At 36.3% G+C, this 21,736-nt stretch overlaps 1 protein-coding gene across 5 annotated transcripts in view; it reads left to right on the top strand.

Annotated features, from left to right (window-relative positions):
- Positions 1-21,736, top strand: part of TENM1 (teneurin transmembrane protein 1) — an 831,890-nt gene that overhangs the window by 540,842 nt on the left and 269,312 nt on the right. For all 5 annotated transcript variants that reach the window (XM_055376889.1, XM_055376891.1, XM_055376888.1 and 2 more), the window contains 2 exons: positions 15,120-15,319; positions 16,543-16,753. In XM_055376889.1, coding sequence (XP_055232864.1) covers positions 15,120-15,319; positions 16,543-16,753 — 411 coding nt within the window. The remainder of the gene's footprint in view (positions 1-15,119; positions 15,320-16,542; positions 16,754-21,736) is intronic.

Below are 21,736 nucleotides of genomic sequence, written 5' to 3'. Positions count from 1 at the left end.
TCACCAATCTAAAACCTATTATTTTTAAACTGTTACCACTGTCATCATCAGATAATGATGAATGGCACTTTCTTTTATTATACTTTAAGTTCTAGGGTACATGTGCACAACGTGCAGGGTTTGTTACATATGTATACATGTGCCATGTTGTGCTGCACCCATTAACTCGTCATTTAACATTAGGTATATCTCCTAATGCTATCCCTCCCCACTCCCCCCACCCCACAACAGTCCCCAGAGTGTGATGTTCCCCTTCCTGTGTCCATGTGTTCTCATTGTTCAATTCCCACCTATGGGTGAGAACATGCGGTGTTTGGTTTTTCGTCCTTGTGTTAGTTTGCTGAGAAAGATGGTTTCCCGCTTCATCCATGTCCCTACAAAGGACATGAACTCATCATTTTCTATGGCTGCATAGTATTTCATGGTGTATATGTGCCACATTTTCTTAATCCAGTCTATCATTGATGGACATTTGGGTTGGTTCCAAGTCTTTGCTATTGTGAATAGTGCCGCAATAAATATACATGTGCATGTGTCTTTATAGCAGCATGATTTATAATCCTTTGGGTATATACCCAGTAATGGGATGGCTGGGTCAAATGGTATTTCTAGTTCTAGATCCTTGAGGAATCGCCACACTGTCTTCCACAATGGTTGAACTAGTTTACAGTCCCACCAACAGTGTAAAAGTGTTTCTATTTCTCTACATCCTCTCCAGCACCTGTTGTTTCCTGACTTTTTAATGATCGCCATTCTAAAGGGCTAATATCCAGAATCTACAAAGAACTGAAACAAATTTACAAGAAAAAAACAAACAACCCCATCAAAAAGTAGGTGAAGGATATGAACAGACACTTCTCAAAAGAAGACATTTATGCAGCCAACAGACACATGAAAAAATGCTCATCATCACTGGCCATCAGAGAAATGCAAATCAAAACCACAGTGAGATACCATCTCACACCAGTTAGAATGGCGATGAATGGCACTTTTTAAAGAAACATCAAATTCTACTGGAATTGGTTTCCCATTAACAGTTGTTATATATATATATTATATATCTGCTTCTCATGAGAAAATAGAATTTTCTCACCACTTAGTTATCCAAATGAAAGAAAAAGAGTATTTGATTATAGACATTTAGTATGCTAAAAAATTTACGAACACTCTAGAATTTCAATAAGCAGATATAAGTCACAACCACATACTGTAATCTACCAGAAAAATCTCAGTTGTCAGTATTAAATATTTATAAAATTGAAAGTATTGTACCAAAATAGTCTCTCACTACATTAGAGTCTTACGAACTAGTCATAATTTTTTTTTTTTTTTTGAGATGGAGTCTCACTCTGTCGCCCAGGTTGGAGTACAGTGGTGCAATCTCGGCTCACTGCAACCTCCGCCTCCCAGGTTCAAGTGATTCTCCTGCCTCAGCCTCCTGAGTAGCTGGGACTACAGGTGTCCACCATCACATCCGGCTAATTTTTGTATTTTTAGTAGAGATGGGGTTTCACCATGTTGGCCAGGCTAGTCTCAAACTCCTGACCTCAAGTGATCCACCTGCCTCGGCCTCCCAAAGTGCTGGGATTACAGACGTGAGCCACTGTGCCTGGCCTATAACTATTTAACCAGTAAACATTATGTAACAACTGCTTTAAACAGAGCAGAGGATATGAACAAATAAAAGACTTATTCCTAGACCTGAGTTATGTAATGTCTATAAATAAAATTAAAAATAACTACCCCCACATAATTTATCAATAAATTAGAATGTTAAAATCTTAAAGATGATCAAATCCAATATCCTTATTTAGAAATTAAGAAAATTAGGTCCAGAAAAGTTGAGATCACATAGAAAGAGCTGGGACTAGGAGAGAAGGTACTGAGTTTCACGTTTTATATTTTTCACCTGTTATTGTAATAGTATAAGATAAACTAAGTATATAAATTTCTGAAAAGGTTTTCAATAAGTATCACAGAGAAAAACTGAACAAGTAAAAAAATTGATTTTATTCAGGCTATTGCAATAGGGAGGTTTTGTCTTGGTCTTATTAGGAAGGGGTAGATGGGTTACATGTGAGATGATTTACTGGTGGGATCGTGTTGCAATCAGGGGAAGTATCAGTTAGCTGAACAGGAAATGTGTATCTCTGTTTCTAGCTAGTTTCAGGGAAACAGACAGTTCTAATCTCAACTAATTATTCATGAGACAAAGAATAGGAAATTGGAGGGTCTGTATACGGCCTTTCAGTGGGTTCAGGCAATAGGGGAAAAGTCTGTGTTTGGTCTTTTCAGGGGTGGAATTATAGGTGAGTCTTAGGGAAATCATGGGAAAGAAGGGACAGAGAGTTTTATCTTAAGTCATTTAGGGAAGGGTGTTTTGTATGTGTTTGTTTGGGCTTTTGTTTATTTGTTGTCATTGTTATGGTTTTTTTGCATAAGCCATTTCCCAGGACACAAAAAAGTGGGAGAATTTCGGAAAACAAAAGCTTGGGGAATTTCTTAAGCAAAATTGTTTTCCAGGAGCATTAGGGCTCAGGTAAAGTCTTGTATTGTCAGTAGCAATATAAATGAAGATGAAATTTATTGGGTAGTTGAGGATACTGAATTCCTGCAGGGTGGATGCCAAAATAGAACACTGGGAACAAAGAAGGATGGGTGGGGAAAGAGAGAACTAAAGAATACTAAAAGCAGCCTTTATCTCCATTACAATTTTGCATAAGCCTGGCCTTGGGGGAAAGTGGCATTTCTTTTAAATTCGTCCTGCACAATCTATCTCCACAAAGTTGAAAAAAAATGACATTTTTCCAGTCAGTGTCTGCTGAATATACGACCATGTAAACAAAATACAGCTGATTGATATGACACAATTTATAGCCTGTCATGAAGATGCTTTGGCCAAGACCAAATAGTGACTACTGCCTCACCTCTCTAGGCTCCAGTTTCTCATCTGAAAAATAAGGGAGTTGGCTTTCAACCGTTTCTAGGGGCAGAGAAGAGGTGGGGCTAGCAGGCAATGAAAACCTTTTTACAAATTAAATCTTACCCAGAAATTACAAATTTAAATAGAAAACAGATAAAAGCCAAGTTTCTCCAGATATGGCGAGGGAAGGGGGCAGATTCCTGGCAAAACTCCCGTTCCCTTCCTCTTTGCTTTATTTGCCCTCTATTCTCTCAGCAGCTGCTAAGGCTTTGACAAAACACAAGGCTAACTTATCTGTAAGATCCCTTTCAGCTGTACACACTATGTGTTAGTGTTCAAATTCTGCAGTTAAGGAAGAATAATGAGCCAATACAAGTAAAAGTGGACCTATTTTTGCAAAAGGGATATACTCGTGGAAAGAGGTTGAAATGTATATCTATAAAGTTTGTAAAACCACATTTGCCATTTAAAATACTGGCAGAGAATTCCGTTGCAATTCAAACAATTAATTCCCAGTTTCCTACCTTATAAGTTTGGAGTTTTGACATGTATATAACACTAACAGCTTGCACTTAGCATTTACAATTGTAAAATACTTTAATGTCTTTTATCCACATAATAGTTTTATTCTGTGGCAGCTATTGTTACCTTCTTTTTTTTTTGAGACGGAGTTTTGCTCTTGTTGCCCAGGCTGGAGTGCAATGGTACAATCTCGGCTCACCGCAACTTCCGCCTCCCGGGTTCAAGCGGTTCTCCTGCCTCAGCCTCCCGAGTAGCTAGGATTAGAGGCATGTGCCACCATGCCAGGCTAATTTTGTAATTTTTTTAGTGGACACAGGGTTTCTTCATGTTGATCAGGCTGGTCTTGAACTCCCAACCTCCGGTGATCTGCCCACCTCGGCCTCCCAAAGTGCTGGGATTACAAGCATGAGCCACCACGCCCAGCCGTGTTACCCATGTTTTATAGTTGAAAAGGAAAACACAAGAAAGTTACATGACTGGACTTGCGCAATAGACAATAGACATAACTAAAGGCAGAGCTGAGATTGTGATCCAGTTTCTCCTTACTGTTAGCACCCTTCCTTGGGCTTTTTCTTTCATTTTTCAAAAAAATTCCTTTCTCAAAGCCAGTTTGTTTAAATAACGGCTATCTTGATTAAAAATCTCAATGCATACAGTTCAAATACTGTACTCTTCCTTAAGAGTACTTGGCAAATCTTATATTTCACATCTAAGATCTCCTTTCAGCGAGCATTCTCCCTCCTCCACAAAGCAAAAGATACACACACACACACACACACACACACACAAGCACACAAGTACTCTTGGGAATTGAAAACTAAATGACAGTGCAAAATGTACTGTTTACAGCCACCTTTCATTGTGGACCTATCCAGAAGAGGGGTGTGTTTGTGTGTGTATGTGTGTGTGTTTTGCTTTTTTTTTTTTTTTTTTTTTTTGCTTTATCTGAGGCATAAATGCCTTGGAACATTTTATACAATGCCAATTGTGGACCTGAAATAACAGGTTAAATTTTAATTTACTTAAGGTTTGGCAGATATTCATTTCACAGACCCAGTCAGTAGATAAAGATTCATTATGTGGTACCAAACTAAAAAACTGCACCAACCCCACCCAGGTAATCATTGTGCATTCAGATGGAACGCAGTCCTGCAGTATAATCCTGTGGTTCTGCAATATTGGTTCATAGGACATGTGGATATTCAGCAGCCCTTTGAGTCAACCCATAGTTTCAGTATCTTTTATTTAAAGGATATTATAGCCCAAGATATTGAGGTAGAATTGGGAATAATTCATGTAAGCACAACAAACCACATGAATAAAATAGAAGTAATGCGCTAACAAAGACAACATTGTTGGGAGTGTAACAGTATTATTTTTAAAGATTGATGGCAAATTACAGTAAATGTTTCCTATAATGCTATATAGATGTTTCCCTAACATAAGGTTTCAGAGGGCCCAGCTAGAGTGCTGCAGCTTGTTTTCAACTATATTAAATCACTTTATCAATATACTTCAGTTTTAACAAAAGCTTTCCTAAAGCATACTGGAGACTTGACTTCTAAAACAGATTTATGGAAAGGGTTCCCTATGCTGAAAGACAAACTTATTTATTGTATTAAAAATTCACGTTAAATGTCCTTGGTCATATATGTTTAATGTTTCATTCTTGTTTCATTTTCATCCTCATTTTACTTAAAAAAAAAAAAAACAACTAATACACAGCTTTCCTGTGATGCAGTAAGAAATAGGTCTGTCTTGTGGTCCCTCTAGTCTAACAGTCTGCATCTGACAGGGTCACTAAGTGGTATGCTATAGAATGCCATGTTTATCCTCCTGGACTAGTCCTTTCAAAGCTAAGGGATCTTCCCATAACATTTTTACAACATTTTAGTTTTGTGGAGGAGCTAGTCCATTGTAGAGGTTTATCAGCCATGTGTATATTTAATTCTGTTGAGTATCCATTTATATCTTTGAACCTCTATTACTTTTCAAGGAAGTTTAAACATTTACTAGCCTTTTTTGTGGAGTCCAATGTAATTCTAGTTACTTGAAGTTTACTTTTGACTATGAAGTTTTACAGTTCCAGAATTTAATGCACAAATCTGCATTTTTCCTGCGTGGAACTTTTGTAATCTCCTAGATGATAATCACACATTCTTTTTTAGCCTACACATGTCTGATATTAAGAGTCCTTGCGTTTACTTCTGTATTCTTGTAGCTTCCATTTTCCCTTAGTCATTTTAATGGTCATTTTCTATTTTCATTATAATTATACTGAAAGTGTCAGCCACAGCTATACACAGATACCATCTTCTCTTCTTGGTTCTAGGAGAGGGAAGAATAACAGTTAAAAAGTTGAGTTGAAAGAGAAACCATACCTGACCACCTCAAATGCTCCATTAAACTAATAGCAAGGGAACAAAAATGAAATTCTTAGTATTCAGAAACACAGAAGCTCATAATTTTTAATCCTGTATCAGCCAAGCTGCTACTTTAACTGTACTAAGTACTGTGGAAAGCTAACAAATAAAACAGAAGACATAGTGCTTGCCCTTGAGCAGATTCCCGTTACATAGGAGAGCTGGAAGAAACATGCATACATACACATACAATACAAACAACATGCAACAAACTGTTGTACAGAAATAAAAATAAGATGGTTAGGTGATTAACAGACTTTAAAGAAAGAAGATTAAAATATGACTGTTTCTGGAGAAGTAGTTTGCGCCAGACCTTGGAAAACAAGAAAAATTACTCCTAGTGATCTTGAGGAGTACATTTTTAGGATAATGGAATAATCGAATGGTAAGGGGGAAATGCAGATGGTAATAGCCTAGGTGGTAAGTGGATAATGAAACAATAGTGCAGCTGATAGAAACAGTTCAGCAAGGAAAGGAAGGAGATAAACAGTATGATAATTTGACAAAAGGGCAGTTGGGTCATGTTATTAGTTTTTTTTACAAATTTTTCAAAAGAAGAGAGACTTTTTTTTTTTTTTTTCTGAGATGAACTCTCGCCCTGTCGCCCAGGCTGGAGTGCAATGGCGCGATCTTGGCTCACTGCAACCTCCACCTCCCGGGTTCAAGCAATTCTCCTGCCTCAGCCACCTGAGTAGCTGGGATTACAGGCGCGCACCACCACGCCCGGCTAATTTTTTGTATCTTTAGTAGAGACAGGGTTTCACCATATTGGCCAGGCTGGTCTCAGACTCCTGACCTTGTGATCCGCCCGTCTCAGCTTCCCAAAGTGCTGGGATTACAGGCGTGAGCCACTGCGAGAGACTTGTGTTTGTTTGAAGACAAAGAATGAGGAGCCAATAGAGAGGGAGAGTAAGAAAGAAGATTGCAAAAAGACCAAAGTCCCAGCATAAGCAGGAGAGAAGAGGAGGGAGGAGCCTTAGAGATAAACTGGGACATCAAATTGGATGGCATACTGAGTATGAAAGAGACATTTTGGTATTTTAGAAATAAGAGATAGGAACTGAAAAAGAGGACACAGTAAGTGTGGTAGCATCTATTATTATTACTCTCTGACATTGGTTTTGTCTGTGAGAAGTTTTAATTCATGTAATTGAAGATTTCTGCATGCCTAAAAGGTAGAAATCAAAGGCTATAGCAATATGGCAAGTCTTCTGGGGACTAGTACAAGATATGCCATTCCCTCATTACTCTCAACTATGTCATGGGTAGTTCATCATATAATTGTTTTTATTAAATGCCCAATGAGTAGCTGTCGAAAATTTAGACAGATGTGAATGTTCTATCCTCTGGGGACTTATATTCTAAAATATAGGAGAGGGAACTGGATTAACTGAGCTATAATCAGCCATCCTGCCACCATCCAAAGTTAAGAATGATGTGATAATGATAACTGACATATAACAGTATCTAACATTGTATGAAATATAGAAAATGGTCATCCCTGATGTGTACTACCAATCACACATTCTAAAATACTGGCCAGGGGATAGTTCAGCTTGTAGGTAGCAGGTAACATTCTAAAACCACTTGGAAATACATCAAAACTCTTGTGACAGTACATGATGGTTTTTGTGTATATGCTATGCCAATTCACACTATCTAACTGTATTTTTGTGACGGCTTTATTGAGATATAGTTTATATAGCATAATATAATTGTGCACTAATTTAAAGTGCACAATTCAGAGATCTTTACCCTATTCAGAGTTGTGTAGCAATCACCAATATTTAATTCTAGAACATTTTCATCACATCAGAAAGAAACCTCATAGGCATTGGCTGTCACTCCATATCCCCACCTCCTTCCAACTCCTGGCAACCACTAATCTACTGTCTCTATAGATTTGCCTATTTCTACATTTCATATAGAATCATATAATATACAGCAATGTATCAATACTTCATTTTTATGGCTGAATAATATTCCATAATATAGGTATACCAAATTTTGTTTATCCATTCATTAGTTGATAGATCTTTTGTGGATTTTCACTTTTGGGCTATTGTGAATAATGATTCTATGAACATTCATGTGTAAGTTTTTATTAGAAAACCTGTTTTTAATTCTTTGGAGTATACACCAAGTTGTGGAATGACGGGGTCATATGGTAATTCTGTGTTTAACATTTTATGTTTAACAGTTCTTCAACTGATGAACTGCTTTCCAAAGCAACTGCACCATTTTACATTCCCACCAGCAATGTATGAGAATACCAGTTCTCCACATCCTTACACTTGTTATTGTCTGTTGTTTTTATTTTAGCCATCCTAATGGGTGTAAAATGGTATCTCATTGTGGTTTTTATTTGCATGTCCCTGATGAATAATGATGTTAAGCTTCATTTACTGTTCTTATTGGTCATTAGTCTGTCTTCTTTGGAGAAATGTCTATTCAGATCATTTGCTCTTTTTTCAATTATTTAACTTTTTATTGTTGAGTTGTAAGCCTCCTTAATATACCATAGATACAAGCCCCTTATCCAATATATCATTTGCAAATGTTTTCTCCCATTCTGTGGGCTGTTTTTCCACTTTCTTGACAGTGTCTTTTGAAGCACAAAAGTTTTTAATTTTTTTTTTTTTTTTTTGAGATGGAGTCTAGCTCAGTCGCCCAGGCTGGAGTGCAGTGGTGCGATCTCGGCTCACTGCAAGCTCTGCCTCCCGGGTTCACGCCATTCTCCTGCCTCAGCCTCCCGAGTTGCTGGGACTACAGGCACCCGCCACCATGCCTGGCTAATTTTTTTGTATTTTTATTAGAGACGGGGTTTCACTGTGTTAGCCAGGATGGTCTCAATCTCCTGACCTCGTGATCCACCCGTCTCGGCCTCCCAATTCAATTTATGTATTTTTTTCTTTGTTATTTGTGCTTTGATGTCATGTCTAAGAAACTATTGACAAATCCAAGGTGACAAAGATTTATGCCTGTATTTTCATTTGAGAATTGTACAGCTTTAGCCCTTACATTTAGGCATTTGATCCATTTTGAGTTGTTTTTTGTATATGGTATGAGGAAGGGGGTCACGTTTATTCTTATGCATGTGGATATCCAGTTGTTCCAGTATCATTTGTTGAAAGTATTATTCTTTCCCCCATTGAATTGTCTTGGTGACCTTGTCGAAAATCAGTTCACCATAAACGTGAGGTTTCATTTCTAGATTCTCAGTTGTATTCCATTGATCTATATATCTATCCTAATGCCAGTACTCATTATCTTGATTAGTGTAGGTTTGTAATCAGTTTTGAATCAGGAAGTGTGAGGCCTCCAATTTTGTTCTTTTTAAAGATTGCTTTAGTTATTCTGAGTCCCTTGCATTTCCATATTAATTTTAGCATCAGCTTGTCTATTTCTAAAAAAAAAAAAAAATGAGAGTTGGAATTTTGACAGGGACTGCATTGAATCTGTAAATCAATTTGGGAAGTACTGCCATCTTAACAATAATAAGTCTTTTGATCCATGAACATAGGATATCTTTCCATTTATTTAGGAAATATTTAATTTCTTTCAGTTATGTCTTGTAGTTTCTCAGTATACAAATCTCACAGTTTCTTTTACTGAATTATTCCTAAGTATTTTATTCTTTTTAATGATATTACAAATGGACATTCTCTTCTTAATTTCATTTTGGAGTTTTCGTTGCATATAGTCATATTTATTCATAAATCCTTGAATTTTTTGCAATTGGCAATATTTTCTTTCAAGAGATATTTTATTCCACCTTGACCCATGAGTCTGAGTAAATGTTTGAATATGTAACAACTTGATGATACATTTGTGCTTTATATCAATTTTAGTTTTCACCAAGAAAAGTCAAAGTAATTGGCTACTTCACGTACCCATTTGTAATCCGTATACAGAAACGTCTACAAATGTAATTTGTATTACACCGTGTGAGATTGTATAGCAAGTCACAAGAGCCTTAAGTTTGGAAACTCATTTTTCTGAATGCTACCTAATGGTCAATAGACCACACCAGAAGAACTGTGAAACTTTAAAGTTTTTGGGAATGTGGAAGTTTTTACAACAAAATTTAAAGAAATCTTTCTAAATAGAGAATTGTGTCTTTTAAATGATATAACTTCAAAAACAGATATACAGAGTCAAAATGCAACTCAAAATAAGTCCTTTAATTAAGGATAAGATTTTAGCAATGCCATTTTACTTCTACCTGAGAAGACGTAAGCAATACTGAATAAGCTACTGTACTGGTATCTGTAGTCTTTTGGTGTTTGGACATAATTGTTTACACTTATACAAGTAATGTATTTCTCAATTGTAAGATTAGTTAATTAACTTTTCTACACAGTGAGCTATCTATTATCAGTGTCATATCAGAGGATTTTATTTACAAATATATTTTATTCACAGTTAATTGCCAAGGCCTATGAGTGTAAATAGTTATAATTCTTCCTCTCACCAGTAAATTCTTGACATCTACTTACTGGACATTCAATAAAAACAATTATATGATGACCTACCTATCACATAGTTGGGAGTAATAAAAAAGTTGTACATTTTGACTAAAATGTCAAATATATTATCAAAATTACTATCAACAAAAAAATTATCAACATTACTAATTTATTAATGTATCCAAGCAGTGTTTACCAAGTTCCCACTAGGCGCAAGGTTTATTCTTTTCTTTTTCTCTTGACTACTTTTGGGTAATATAATGGATACAAAAGCATGTGTAATCCATAACCCAGAAAATCTACCCCTGAAAAATTGAGAGTTGAATACATATTTCTCTTCGATAGTTCACATAAGGAAAATTACATTAAGCTACATAGATGGAAAGAGTAGCTTTCCACTTACCTTTTAGATGGCTTTTGCTATACCCCTTTGAACCCTTTAAAGCATTTAATCACAGGGAAGAGGTTAGTTCCACCTCCCATTTTGCTCCAGGCACTGCTAATCTAAATTTGCGAAGACTTGTTACTGTTAAACAAGTATTATATTTAGAGGAACATAAAGAAGATGATACTTATATCGTGAGACACACACTAGGTCTAATTTGGCTGAAAAACACACCAATATCTTTTAAAGATTTTGAGCATGTTATAGGGTGAAGTAAAGGACAAACATGCTCTTAATGCATATATTTCTTCTCTTTGGAAAACATAGCTTAGATACTTTATGAAACTTGCAAATGTCTTTAAAATACAGCTCAGATTGCTGTTATGGGCTATACCATAGCCTTTAACTTGATCATTTTTACCTTAAAATTTAATGGTGGAATCTTTTTAATGACCATGTTTCACTATCTTCTATCAATATTCAACCGAGTTTTGCATAGGATCATTGAATGCACCACATCTAGCTATATTAAATAGAAAAAATAAATATACACATATGTGCAGAATATAGTTACTTACCTCCTATTTTATATGAACAATCTTATTAGTAATCATGTAATTAGTATTCAAGTGTGTGTCTGAGTCTAGATATAATGGAATCTTGATTTAGGTGGTACCGCCACTGCACACATTGTCTGTCACCAATTCCAGGCCCCTTTTTTTTTCACCTTCCGAGTATCTTGACCTTTTCTTTTTGAACTAAGTTACCATCACTTAGTGTGCCCTCCTTCAGCACAGCCTGTCTACCATTGGTTTTTCCTGCTCAGCAGTTGATGCCTGTGTTGCAACCTATAAAGAGAGTGTTTAGCTCAAACTAAACTGGTGCATATTGGTGAGACTGTGATAACTACAGTACTGCACAGCTTGATGTGATCTGTGGCTCTCTGCATTTAATCTCAAATTTGTGCAAGGAAGTGTTCTATAACTGGAGAATATGGTCTTCCTAGGTTTTCCAGTATGCTTTAGTAAAATAAGAGATTAAATGCCAATTAGAACAGGCATATTACAAAAATAAATAAAATTGTACCTGGATGCTGTATTCTATCTCTGCTGTTGACAATTTGCAAACAAAGGATCAGAGTCAGTGTTAAGTTTGGCCAAATAGATTCCATTTACCTATATTAATACAGAATTTGTTGGAAAAAAATCCTTTTTTTTTTTAACTGGAGACAGGGTTTTACAATATTGGCCAGGCTGATCTCGAACTCCTGACTTCAGGTTATCCACCCGCCTTGGCCTCCCGAAGTGCTGGGATTACAGGCATGAGCCACCGCACCTGGCCTCAAAAAATACTATTTTGTATTGTTTTTCTACATTTAATTTCCTTCTCTTTAGTTTGCCACACCTTTTGGCTACATTAAGGAAAACAGTTAAATAATGAATTCATAGTTATTGTATTATAGTCTATAACAAATTTTGAGAGATGATAAAATGGAGCAGTCTATTTAGTGGTGTAGATTGCTAACAGGGAGATATCTTCCTTTCTGATGCATGAAACTCTAAAAGGTAAGAGGCTGAGAAATTTTCCACCTGCAAGCTGTGAGAATGTCTCTTCTCTAATACCAAATCACCACAACTAGCTTGCTTTGCCTATTTTTATTTAAATTACAGTCCACGTGCTCATTCGTATGTTGTCATCTCTGTTCATCTACCTTGTCTTAGCTGTAATGAAGCTTTCAAGGGATAAGATCAACTTCTTTTAAAATTATTTTCATGAATAACTTATGCATATGTACTCCAGATACATAGAATTGCTATTGCTAATAAACAGAGAAGCCCAACAACACAACTTCCTTTCTTTTGATTTATTGAATAACATTTAAGTAGCTTCATTATGCAATATATGATGCTATAAAGTGCAGAATAAAGAGATGGTGTAGTATTTGGTAAGGTTTTAATATCAAGGTTAATGTCCATCAACCAGTTTTGTTCAGATTTTTAAAAAATGACAGTATCTATTCATTAAAGTCTATTCTTAGCACCTTTAAAAGTGTTTGTCAAACCTAGAACATTTTGAATTGTTTTATATTTATAATATTGTTTGCATAACCAAATGATGCATTTTAAGATTGATAAAAGCCCCTAATGAGGATAGCAGTTGAATAAACTGAACATTAACTTGCGAACAGAAGTGCCACATAAACATGGTCTGTTAATTGTCTGCTCATTGAAGACATTGTCAGCTCTAGGACTTCAGAGTTAAATGTATAATCAACCCTTTAGGGGCCAAATTGATCTGTCTCACATGGAAAAAAGTAACTTTCAGTGAAAAATAAGGTCCTCAGTTGGTCATTTATCATTTCAAAGAGCCTATTTTATTATAAATGTCAATTCCACAAAATTATGTGTCCTGTAATACATAATTATGTACAAAATTGCATTTGAAATCTATTATTAACAGTTAACAGTGAACATTCTTAAAATAGTTATTACTGTTGGCCTTAACACAAAAAGCAATAATGGAGGTATTTTAGGGAGTTAAAAGCTGCAAGGCATTGGCCACTGAATAAAGCCACTGCAGGTGTGTTTCTTAATGGGCTGTTAACTTTATAATGGGTGAGCACAAAGAACAGAGACCATGTGTGTTTTAAAACTGTGTTTGGTCTGGAGAAGGAGTTGATGGCTGAAAAAAATAAAGGTGATGTGAAATGAGGCCAAGTTGAGCTTTCTCACCTGAGATGTAACCCTCCTTGCTTAAAATCAAGGCAAACTAATTCTTGCTCCTCCTCTTGTGTTCCTACCCTCCCCATTACCACAAAACAAAAAATTCCATGAAAACACATATTAAACTGGCACATCAGAAGTCATTGGAAAATATGACAATAAATAATGAAACTCTGATTGCCCAAACTCAACATCCTCCCTCACAGACCAGCTCCTGTTTTTGCTATTAGCACTGTCTAAATCCCCCAACTCACAATCACGGGGTTAGCTTTGACCCTCCATTGGCCCCAACACTTAATGTTCTCTAGAGCTTTGCTTCTCAGGGTGTGGGCTGTAGACCAGGTGACATGGGCATCACTTGGGAACTTGTTAAAAATGTCTGACTTTGGACCTACTGAATCAGAATTTGTATTTTAAAAAACTGCCTTCTTGTACGCATTAAAGTTTGAGAATCTCTACTGCAGTATCTTCCTTAGCATTGTCTCTCATATCTTCTCCTTCTTTCCATTCACACGAAATTATTTTTCACTGAGATGTAGTTTTTCTATATGAGCTGTTTGGGCATACCCTAAATTTAGATCTTCATGTCATTTCACTTGAATCACCCATAATTCCTATGTCATTCTTGTGTCCGTCTGCTCTAATTCGTCCCACCTCTGCCTCAAGATTTGCCTTTCTAATGTACCCAAACCTCTTCCCTCTTCTGAAAAACCTTTAATGGCTTTCTATCCTTTATTAAATAAACCCTTTTGACTGGTCCTCTAGGCCCTAGACAACATGATTTCCTTCTTCCCTCCAGCCCTAACTCCAACTGCTCCTCTCTATAGACACATACCCTACACCTTAGCTTTACAGTTTCTTTCCTCTTTTTAGTTCAAGCCATCCTTTCCATGTGCGCCACTCTTCCCAATAACTCTTTTGAAATCCTTGTCCTCCTCTAAGGCTCATCTGCAATGCCACTTCCCATAGTAACTTTTTCTCATTCATCCATTTGTTCTATGAATACATATGTATCATCTATGTTCTTTGCCTACAGTTGCCTACATTGTTCTAGGTACTGGGAATAAACCAATGAATAAAACAGCCACAGTGCTTGTCCTCACAGAGCTTACTTTCTATTGAGGGAAAATAGACAACAAACAATAAATAAGTAAAATATGTAGTATGTTAGATGGTGATAAGTGCTAAGGAGAAATACAAGAAGATAAAGAGGATAGAGATAGCTAGAGATGAGGAGTATCCTCCAACCAAATAACTTTCCCTCTTTCGAATACACAGAGCACTTATTTTTCTTTACAGTGAGGTTATATGTGCTTGTCCTATTTTCCCTGCTATTTTCAATGCTCCTTGAGAGCAACAACTGCCTCTTACTCATCTTTGTATCTCTTGCAGCTACCAAGACAGCACTCAGTAAATAATGGTTAAAAGGAGTGAAATTGATTGAAATAAATGCAATAGGATTTGAAGAGAAGAGAGAGACTGACATAGTGGGTGGTTGGGGAAGGCTCCTTAGATGATATTTAATTTGGGCAAGGCCCTGAAAGACAGATGGGGTGGGGAGGAAGAAAAAGCTGAGTAAGTTATTTTGATATATCTGTTCTTGAAAAGCTAAAAACCATTGCTTTATAAATTAAGATTAACATGGTGTGTAATTTTCTCTACCTTTAAAACTAGTGTTTCAGAAGGGACGGGCAATAGACACTGGAGAAGTTGACATTGGTGCACAGGTCATGCAGACCATTCCACCTGGTTTATTCTGGCGTTTCCAGATTACTATCCACCATCCGATATATCTGAAGTTCAATATTTCTTTAGCCAAGGACTCTCTGCTGGGAATTTATGGCAGAAGAAACATTCCACCTACACATACTCAGGTATTTGATATTATAGGTATTTTCTTAAACCCTTTTCAAGGGTGATGGGTTGAACAGTTCAGGGTTTGTGACTTGTGAAATATGTGGTTGTCAAAGGTAAGGACAGAACAATATTTGTCATGAATAAATATCCAGAATAATTACACTGAATCTAATGAAAAAAATGACATGGAGAAATAAGGAATAACATTTAGCAGAGCAGATTCAGAAAAGAAAGTTTAAGACAATACCCTTTAAACTTGACTTCTGCTTCCTGGAACCGGCTGTTCATGAGCTTCCCAGACCTCTCATCTTGCTTAGCTTTACTGCCCACAGTCCCTTCACTGATTTCATACATCTGTGTCCCCTTTTCCCAATGAAGGAACGCATATTAATCAGAAATTAGTGAGAAATTAGTCAAAAAGTTAGGTTTTGTCTTACAGGTAGAAATTTTTTTTTACTGTTGTTAATAACTTAAATGTGTAAAACTTCTATGATTTTTATAGCCCTTCCATAAACTTTAAACATCTCATTTCTCTCATTTTCTTCTCCTTAATTTTTCCCCACATGAACCCATTTCGAGCACTACTTCATCTAAGAAGTAGAAAAAGTAATCAAACACTGGGGCTTGTTTTTTCCCCAACAGATATGACTATAGTTAAAACCTTACCTTCAGTTAGTCAAGAGATCATGTTAAACAAAGAAACAAACTTAATTTGTAGAGAAGGTCACAGTAACATTTATGAGTGGAAGGTGCATTTTCAAGTATCTTCTATCAGATGCTTTAGTAAAATGTCAAGATTCTCCTGCATAATACTAAACAAGATTTCTTTCTGTTTTTTATTTATTCATTTTTAAACAATTATTTTGAATACTCTCAAACTGAAAGGTTTATAATATTTATAATTACAGTGAGGGTTTCTTCATAATTAATAATATGTTTTTCAGTTTAAATATGCTCTTTAAAAAACTTTTAAAAATTTTTATAAAATTTGTTGCCCAGGCTGGTCTCAAACCCTTGGGCTCAAGTGATCTTCCTGTCCTCGCCTCCCAAAGTGTTGGGATTACGGGCATGAGCCACTGTGCCTGGCCAAGTCTAAATATACTTAAAAATTGATAACCTCCTCTTCCAATTTGCTCAACTTCAAAGCAAAGAAGTATGAAATAGGGCAGTTGAAGTTAGGGATGTTTATCAGTCTAGAAGAAAAAGTAGTGGCTCATCTTCATGTTTGTATTTGTTCCAGTTTGATTTTGTAAAACTAATGGATGGCAAACAGCTGGTCAAGCAGGACTCCAAGGGCTCTGATGATACACAGCACTCCCCTCGGAACCTGATCTTAACTTCGCTTCAGGAGACAGGTTTCATAGAGTATATGGATCAAGGACCTTGGTATCTGGCATTTTACAATGATGGAAAAAAGATGGAGCAAGTATTCGTGTTAACTACAGCAATTGGTAAGCTGCTTTGCCTAATATGTTGAATTGACAGTTCAACCCTAGAAAGACACAATCAGTGATGACAGTGTCCTGGGGGTTATTTAAGCTTATTGCTCACTTTGAGTTGAAGTCATTGAGGAAAGGTTACTATGATAAAAGTTTATATTGTTGTTATCATTGATGTTGTTTAAATGCTGATTAAGATTTTTTTTTAATGCTACTTTATTTGTTGCTCTTCTAGGACACTTGCCATACATCTTTTTATGTGCTCTCAACAGGAATAATTACCTTAGTAATATTATTACCAAGGCTACATAGATGAACAATTTCAGTGAAAAAGGGAATAAGCAAGTTAATTTAAGTTCTGTTATTTTTAAAAAGCAATGAATACCTTTTTCAAATAGAAAAAACTAGTATCAGTACAGTTCTTCTTTAGAACAACTGGTTCTAGAAGCATTAGGGCTTTAAAATACAACATAAGATTATTTACAGAAGAATATTAAGGATAATAACTTGAGACATTCAAAGCCCTTTCTTATAGAATATTTTAGTTTGAAATTCATCACAATGTCTCTTTCAGTGTGCTCAGGGCCTTTTAAAACATGTTCTTTTTAATGCGATGCCTGCCTATACTCATTCACTTTCACCCTAATTAGTTTCAGACATCTCACTCTTTTGTCATTTTAGGATAAATAGTCCTCGTGACCCTTTGTGTGAATAAAGCTGAGCTCCTTAGCAATTTTAGAGTCCTGAAAATAAACAACTCATAGACACAGTATCGTATTGTGTGAATTTTCCTAAAACACATGTCTTTTAAAAGACAAAATATTTTACAGCTGTCAGTTTTCAATACAATCCTCACCACTTTATCCTTTAGTTAACCTGTTCAGCCATATGTTTAGGAAGATGTGTTGACTGTTAATAGATATACCATCTGCTCTTTTTAACAATTACGTTCTATTTTTACTTGATGCTGAAGACCTTGAGTCAATAGAAAATGGTATTTCAGCCGTAAGATTATCAAAACTTTCTTCTAAAGTAATCAGAAAGTCAATACAATGGAAATGATGATATTTCCCCTAGAGGAAAAACTCCACTGATCTTATATCTTCAAAAGACAAAATATTTGTTTGTTAAAATAGAAAATAAATTTTTAAGTCATGTCACTGTTTTGCTATTGACAGGCTCAGTGGGGCAGGTTCAATGGATGAATATTTCATGGCATTTTTCTATGGAGGCTTAATATTAATTATGTGCATGTCGAGGAGTTATAAAAGGTTGAGTTTCTCCTAAAAATTAGATAAATTAGAAGAAATAAAATATTTGTGAAGACTTTCTGTCTTCCTGTTATTCTTACTCTTAAGCTCAAGTTAAAACACTAACCGATCTATTAACCTTCCAAAAATCAATAGACCCAGAAACATGCTTAGGGGTTTTTTCCTGTCCCTTACTTCCTCCCCCAAAGAACCTAAACTTTGAGATACAATTCATATCATCCACATATCAAGCTGTCAGTTTCATATACAACAACATATTTGCTCTTTGCTTAATGCAAGTCAGTCTCTTTACTTTTCTCTTGTCTTTAAAATTAGAAGCAAGAGAAACATTTCTGCTACCGTTCCACTTAAAGAAAACTCAAGTAAATTTTCCCAAAATCAAAAGGCTTATAAGTCATTCACCCTAAATTCTCCTCTTTCTTTTTTTTTTTTTTTTTTTTTTTTGAGACAGTTTCTCTCCATGGCCCAGGCTGGAGTGCAATGGCACAATCTCGGCTCACTGCAACCTTCGCCTCCTGGGTTCAAGCGATTTTCCTGCCTCAGCCTTCAGAGTAGCTGGGATTACAGGTGCCTGCCACCACTCCCAGCTAATTTTTGTATTTTTAGTAGAGACGGGGTTTCACCATGTTGGCCAGGCTGCTCTCAAACTCCTGACCTCAGATGATCCACCCGCCTCAGCCTCCCAAATTGCTGGGATTACAGGCATGAGCCACCATGCCTGACCTCCTCAGTTTATTTTTGTTTTTGAAGTTTATCTTAATCAGAGTAAAAAGAAGCCAATATACTTGATTAAACAAAGTCAGATTTGTATGAATTTGCTCTAAACGCTGCTCATTTATCTATTTCATGATAATGTTGGAATCAGTTGATTGATCTCAACTATATTTGGTCTGCTACTAACAAGGATGAAGACAATTAATAACTAACATTTACTAAATGACTAATATAGGTCAAACACTGGCCTAAGTTATTATATATCATTTTCCAGTAGTATGGGCAGCATTGTCAGTATCCCTTAATCTCAGGCAACTTGCTCTGTAGCAGGATAATAGATAGCATTTATGGAATGCCACTCTGCCCCAAGCACTGTACTAGATGCTTTACACTCAGTTATCTTGTTTGATTCTCATCACAACCCAGATAGCTCAGGAATAGTGATACATATATTACAAATAACTAAATGGAGGCTTGAAAAGAGTAAATAATTTGGCAAGGTCTCACAGACAGCAAGTGGCAAAATTGAAATTTGAGAACCAGTATGTCTGATTCCAAATTCCATACCCTTTAGACTATACTCATTCTATAAGAGTATTCATTACATTTAGTTTCTCCCATGAGAATAACTACCAGAAACAAAACCTATCATCAGCGAAGATGCAAATATCAAGGGGCTTTTGACTGTAGCATAAGAACAGGGTTTAAACATAGAACTTCAAAATTATTCTCACCTCTAAGAAACTGGACTCTAGGAAGTAATTCTGAAGTAAGATTTAAAAGATAGAAGTCAAAGATTACTGGAGGCCAACATAAATAGAAAAACACATTTTTTTTCATCGCTAGTTGTTTATGTGTTCCTGCTGCAGCCATCTTCCTCCTGGAGTCCCTCGGCTGTTCCAATGTCTCTTTGATACCCAGTGGAAGTGGCAGCTTCAAAGCCTATATTGCCTTCTCTTCTCATTTGCATTGCTGGGGTTAAGCTTTGTAAAGCCCTTTGAGCTCAGGGACAGTTCTTAAATAAGTCAATAAGATGTACGGATTTTTATTTATTTTGATAGCAAGCTTTATTAAACATTTTTTCCAGAAGAGCTACATTCCCACAAGGCTGCTTCCTTAAAGTTTCCAATAGGATCTGGTATGAAATTAAATTCAACTATATTTATTTTTGAAAGCTTCCTCTATGGCCTTCTACTAACCATCCAGCACAGGGGAAATTCAAATGTAGATTTTTTTTTTTTTTTTTTTTTTTTGAGTCGGAGTCTCGCTCTGTCGCCCAGGCTGGAGTGCAGTGGCGCGATCTCGGCTCACTGCAAGCTCCGCCTCCTGGGTTCACGCCATTCTCCTGCCTCAGCCTCCCGAGTAGCTGGGACTACAGGCGCCCGCCACCACGCCCGGCTAATTTTTTGTATTTTTAGTAGAGACGGGGTTTCACCGTGTTAGCCAGGATGGTCTCGATCTCCTGACCTCGTGATCCGCCCGCCTCGGCCTCCCAAAGTGCTGGGATTACAGGCGTGAGCCACCGCGCCCGGCCTCAAATGTAGATTTAAGAAGTGGCACTACTGCTTGGTACAAGGAAGCTAGATAAGTAGAAAACAGATAAATAATTGTTCCATCTCTGAATGATAAAAAGTCTCTTTATGCCTTTTCATAACTACTTGTCAAGTAAATTAGTGATTTTCTGATGATAACTAGTGTTTTAATGAGTTAAAAATAGTTGGCTCTTTGCTGAATGCTACATTTCAGTCAGCCCAGGTGTGGTTAAGTGAATGTCAGGTGTTATTTGCTTATCCAGTTGAGTTTTCTAACACTGTGATGAGGGACCAGACTGGCATAAACCCGCAAAAGGCATGTGTTCACATAGTGGTTAGACAAATAATATCTTCAATTGATAATAGGGTGGCTATCCAGCCACTGGATTCATTCTCAGCTTTTAAGAATCCCCCAAATGGACTAGATACCTCTTTCTTTTTCTTGTTTTTATTCTTCTCAAGGCAAAAATGCCACATTTAGAACAAAGTTCTCTAACTATGGAAGTTTACTATTTAAAGCATTGGTTCTCAATGTTCTCATGTGGTGATTGTCAGAATGTAGATGACTGGGCTGCATTCCTCTGAAGCAGGTTTGGTAGATCTAGAGCTGAAACACAGGCATCCCCATTTTAAGTGCCCCAGGTGATCTACTGATACAAGTAATCCACAGGCCACAATTGTAGAAATGCTATTTCTCAACCCTCATTATAAATTCTCACTCTTATTGTTCAGTGGAAGATATCAGGACCACCTCCTAGAATCTCTCCTTCTAATCAGAAATAGCTTATCCAAGTGAAACTTGGTGAAGCAGGTAATTTAGATTGAAAAGGGAAAAAATGGTACACAAGAAAAGTGTGAGTTTAATAGGCCAGAACACTAAACTCAGAGTCCAAGAATGCTGAGTATGAGAAATTTATAGAAAGGTGTAATGAGGAGAAGATAACACACACACACAAACACACACACACACACACACACCCCACAAAAAAAAAACCCTGCGAGAATAAAGCATAGGTACCATAATAGTTCAGACTTAGAATTTGATCATTATTGTGCTCAAACACAATTTTAAAATACAAACATTTTTTCACCTCATTGTCAGAGAGACTGACATTTGTATAATATTATAGATTTTCAGAGAAGTTACCGTAAGTCTTATAAAAGTTCTGTTGCACGGTACATATTTATGTCACCAGAACTACCTATCGGTACCTTCAAAGCCATCTCAATTCATCTGAAATCTATTCTTCTCTAAGAATGGATTGAAAGGAAATTAGTGGCAGAAAACTGATAAGCATTTACAGTTCAGAAAGCATTTCTCAACAAAATACTTAGGTTCTAATGCTTTTAGTGGTGGTGAATTTAATATGAACACTTACTTTAAAAGCCTTCCATTGTCACTTATTAATGAAAATGAAATACTGAATATCATATTTAAGCTGTCAAGATAGTAGATTAAATAAGTTGCTAGAGAAGAA

This window comes from Gorilla gorilla, chromosome X (genome assembly GCF_029281585.2).
Source record: "Gorilla gorilla gorilla isolate KB3781 chromosome X, NHGRI_mGorGor1-v2.1_pri, whole genome shotgun sequence".
NCBI lineage: Eukaryota > Metazoa > Chordata > Mammalia > Primates > Hominidae > Gorilla > Gorilla gorilla.
The sequence above is the reverse complement of the archived record's forward strand: the minus strand, read 5'-3'. Positions and strand labels throughout refer to the sequence as shown.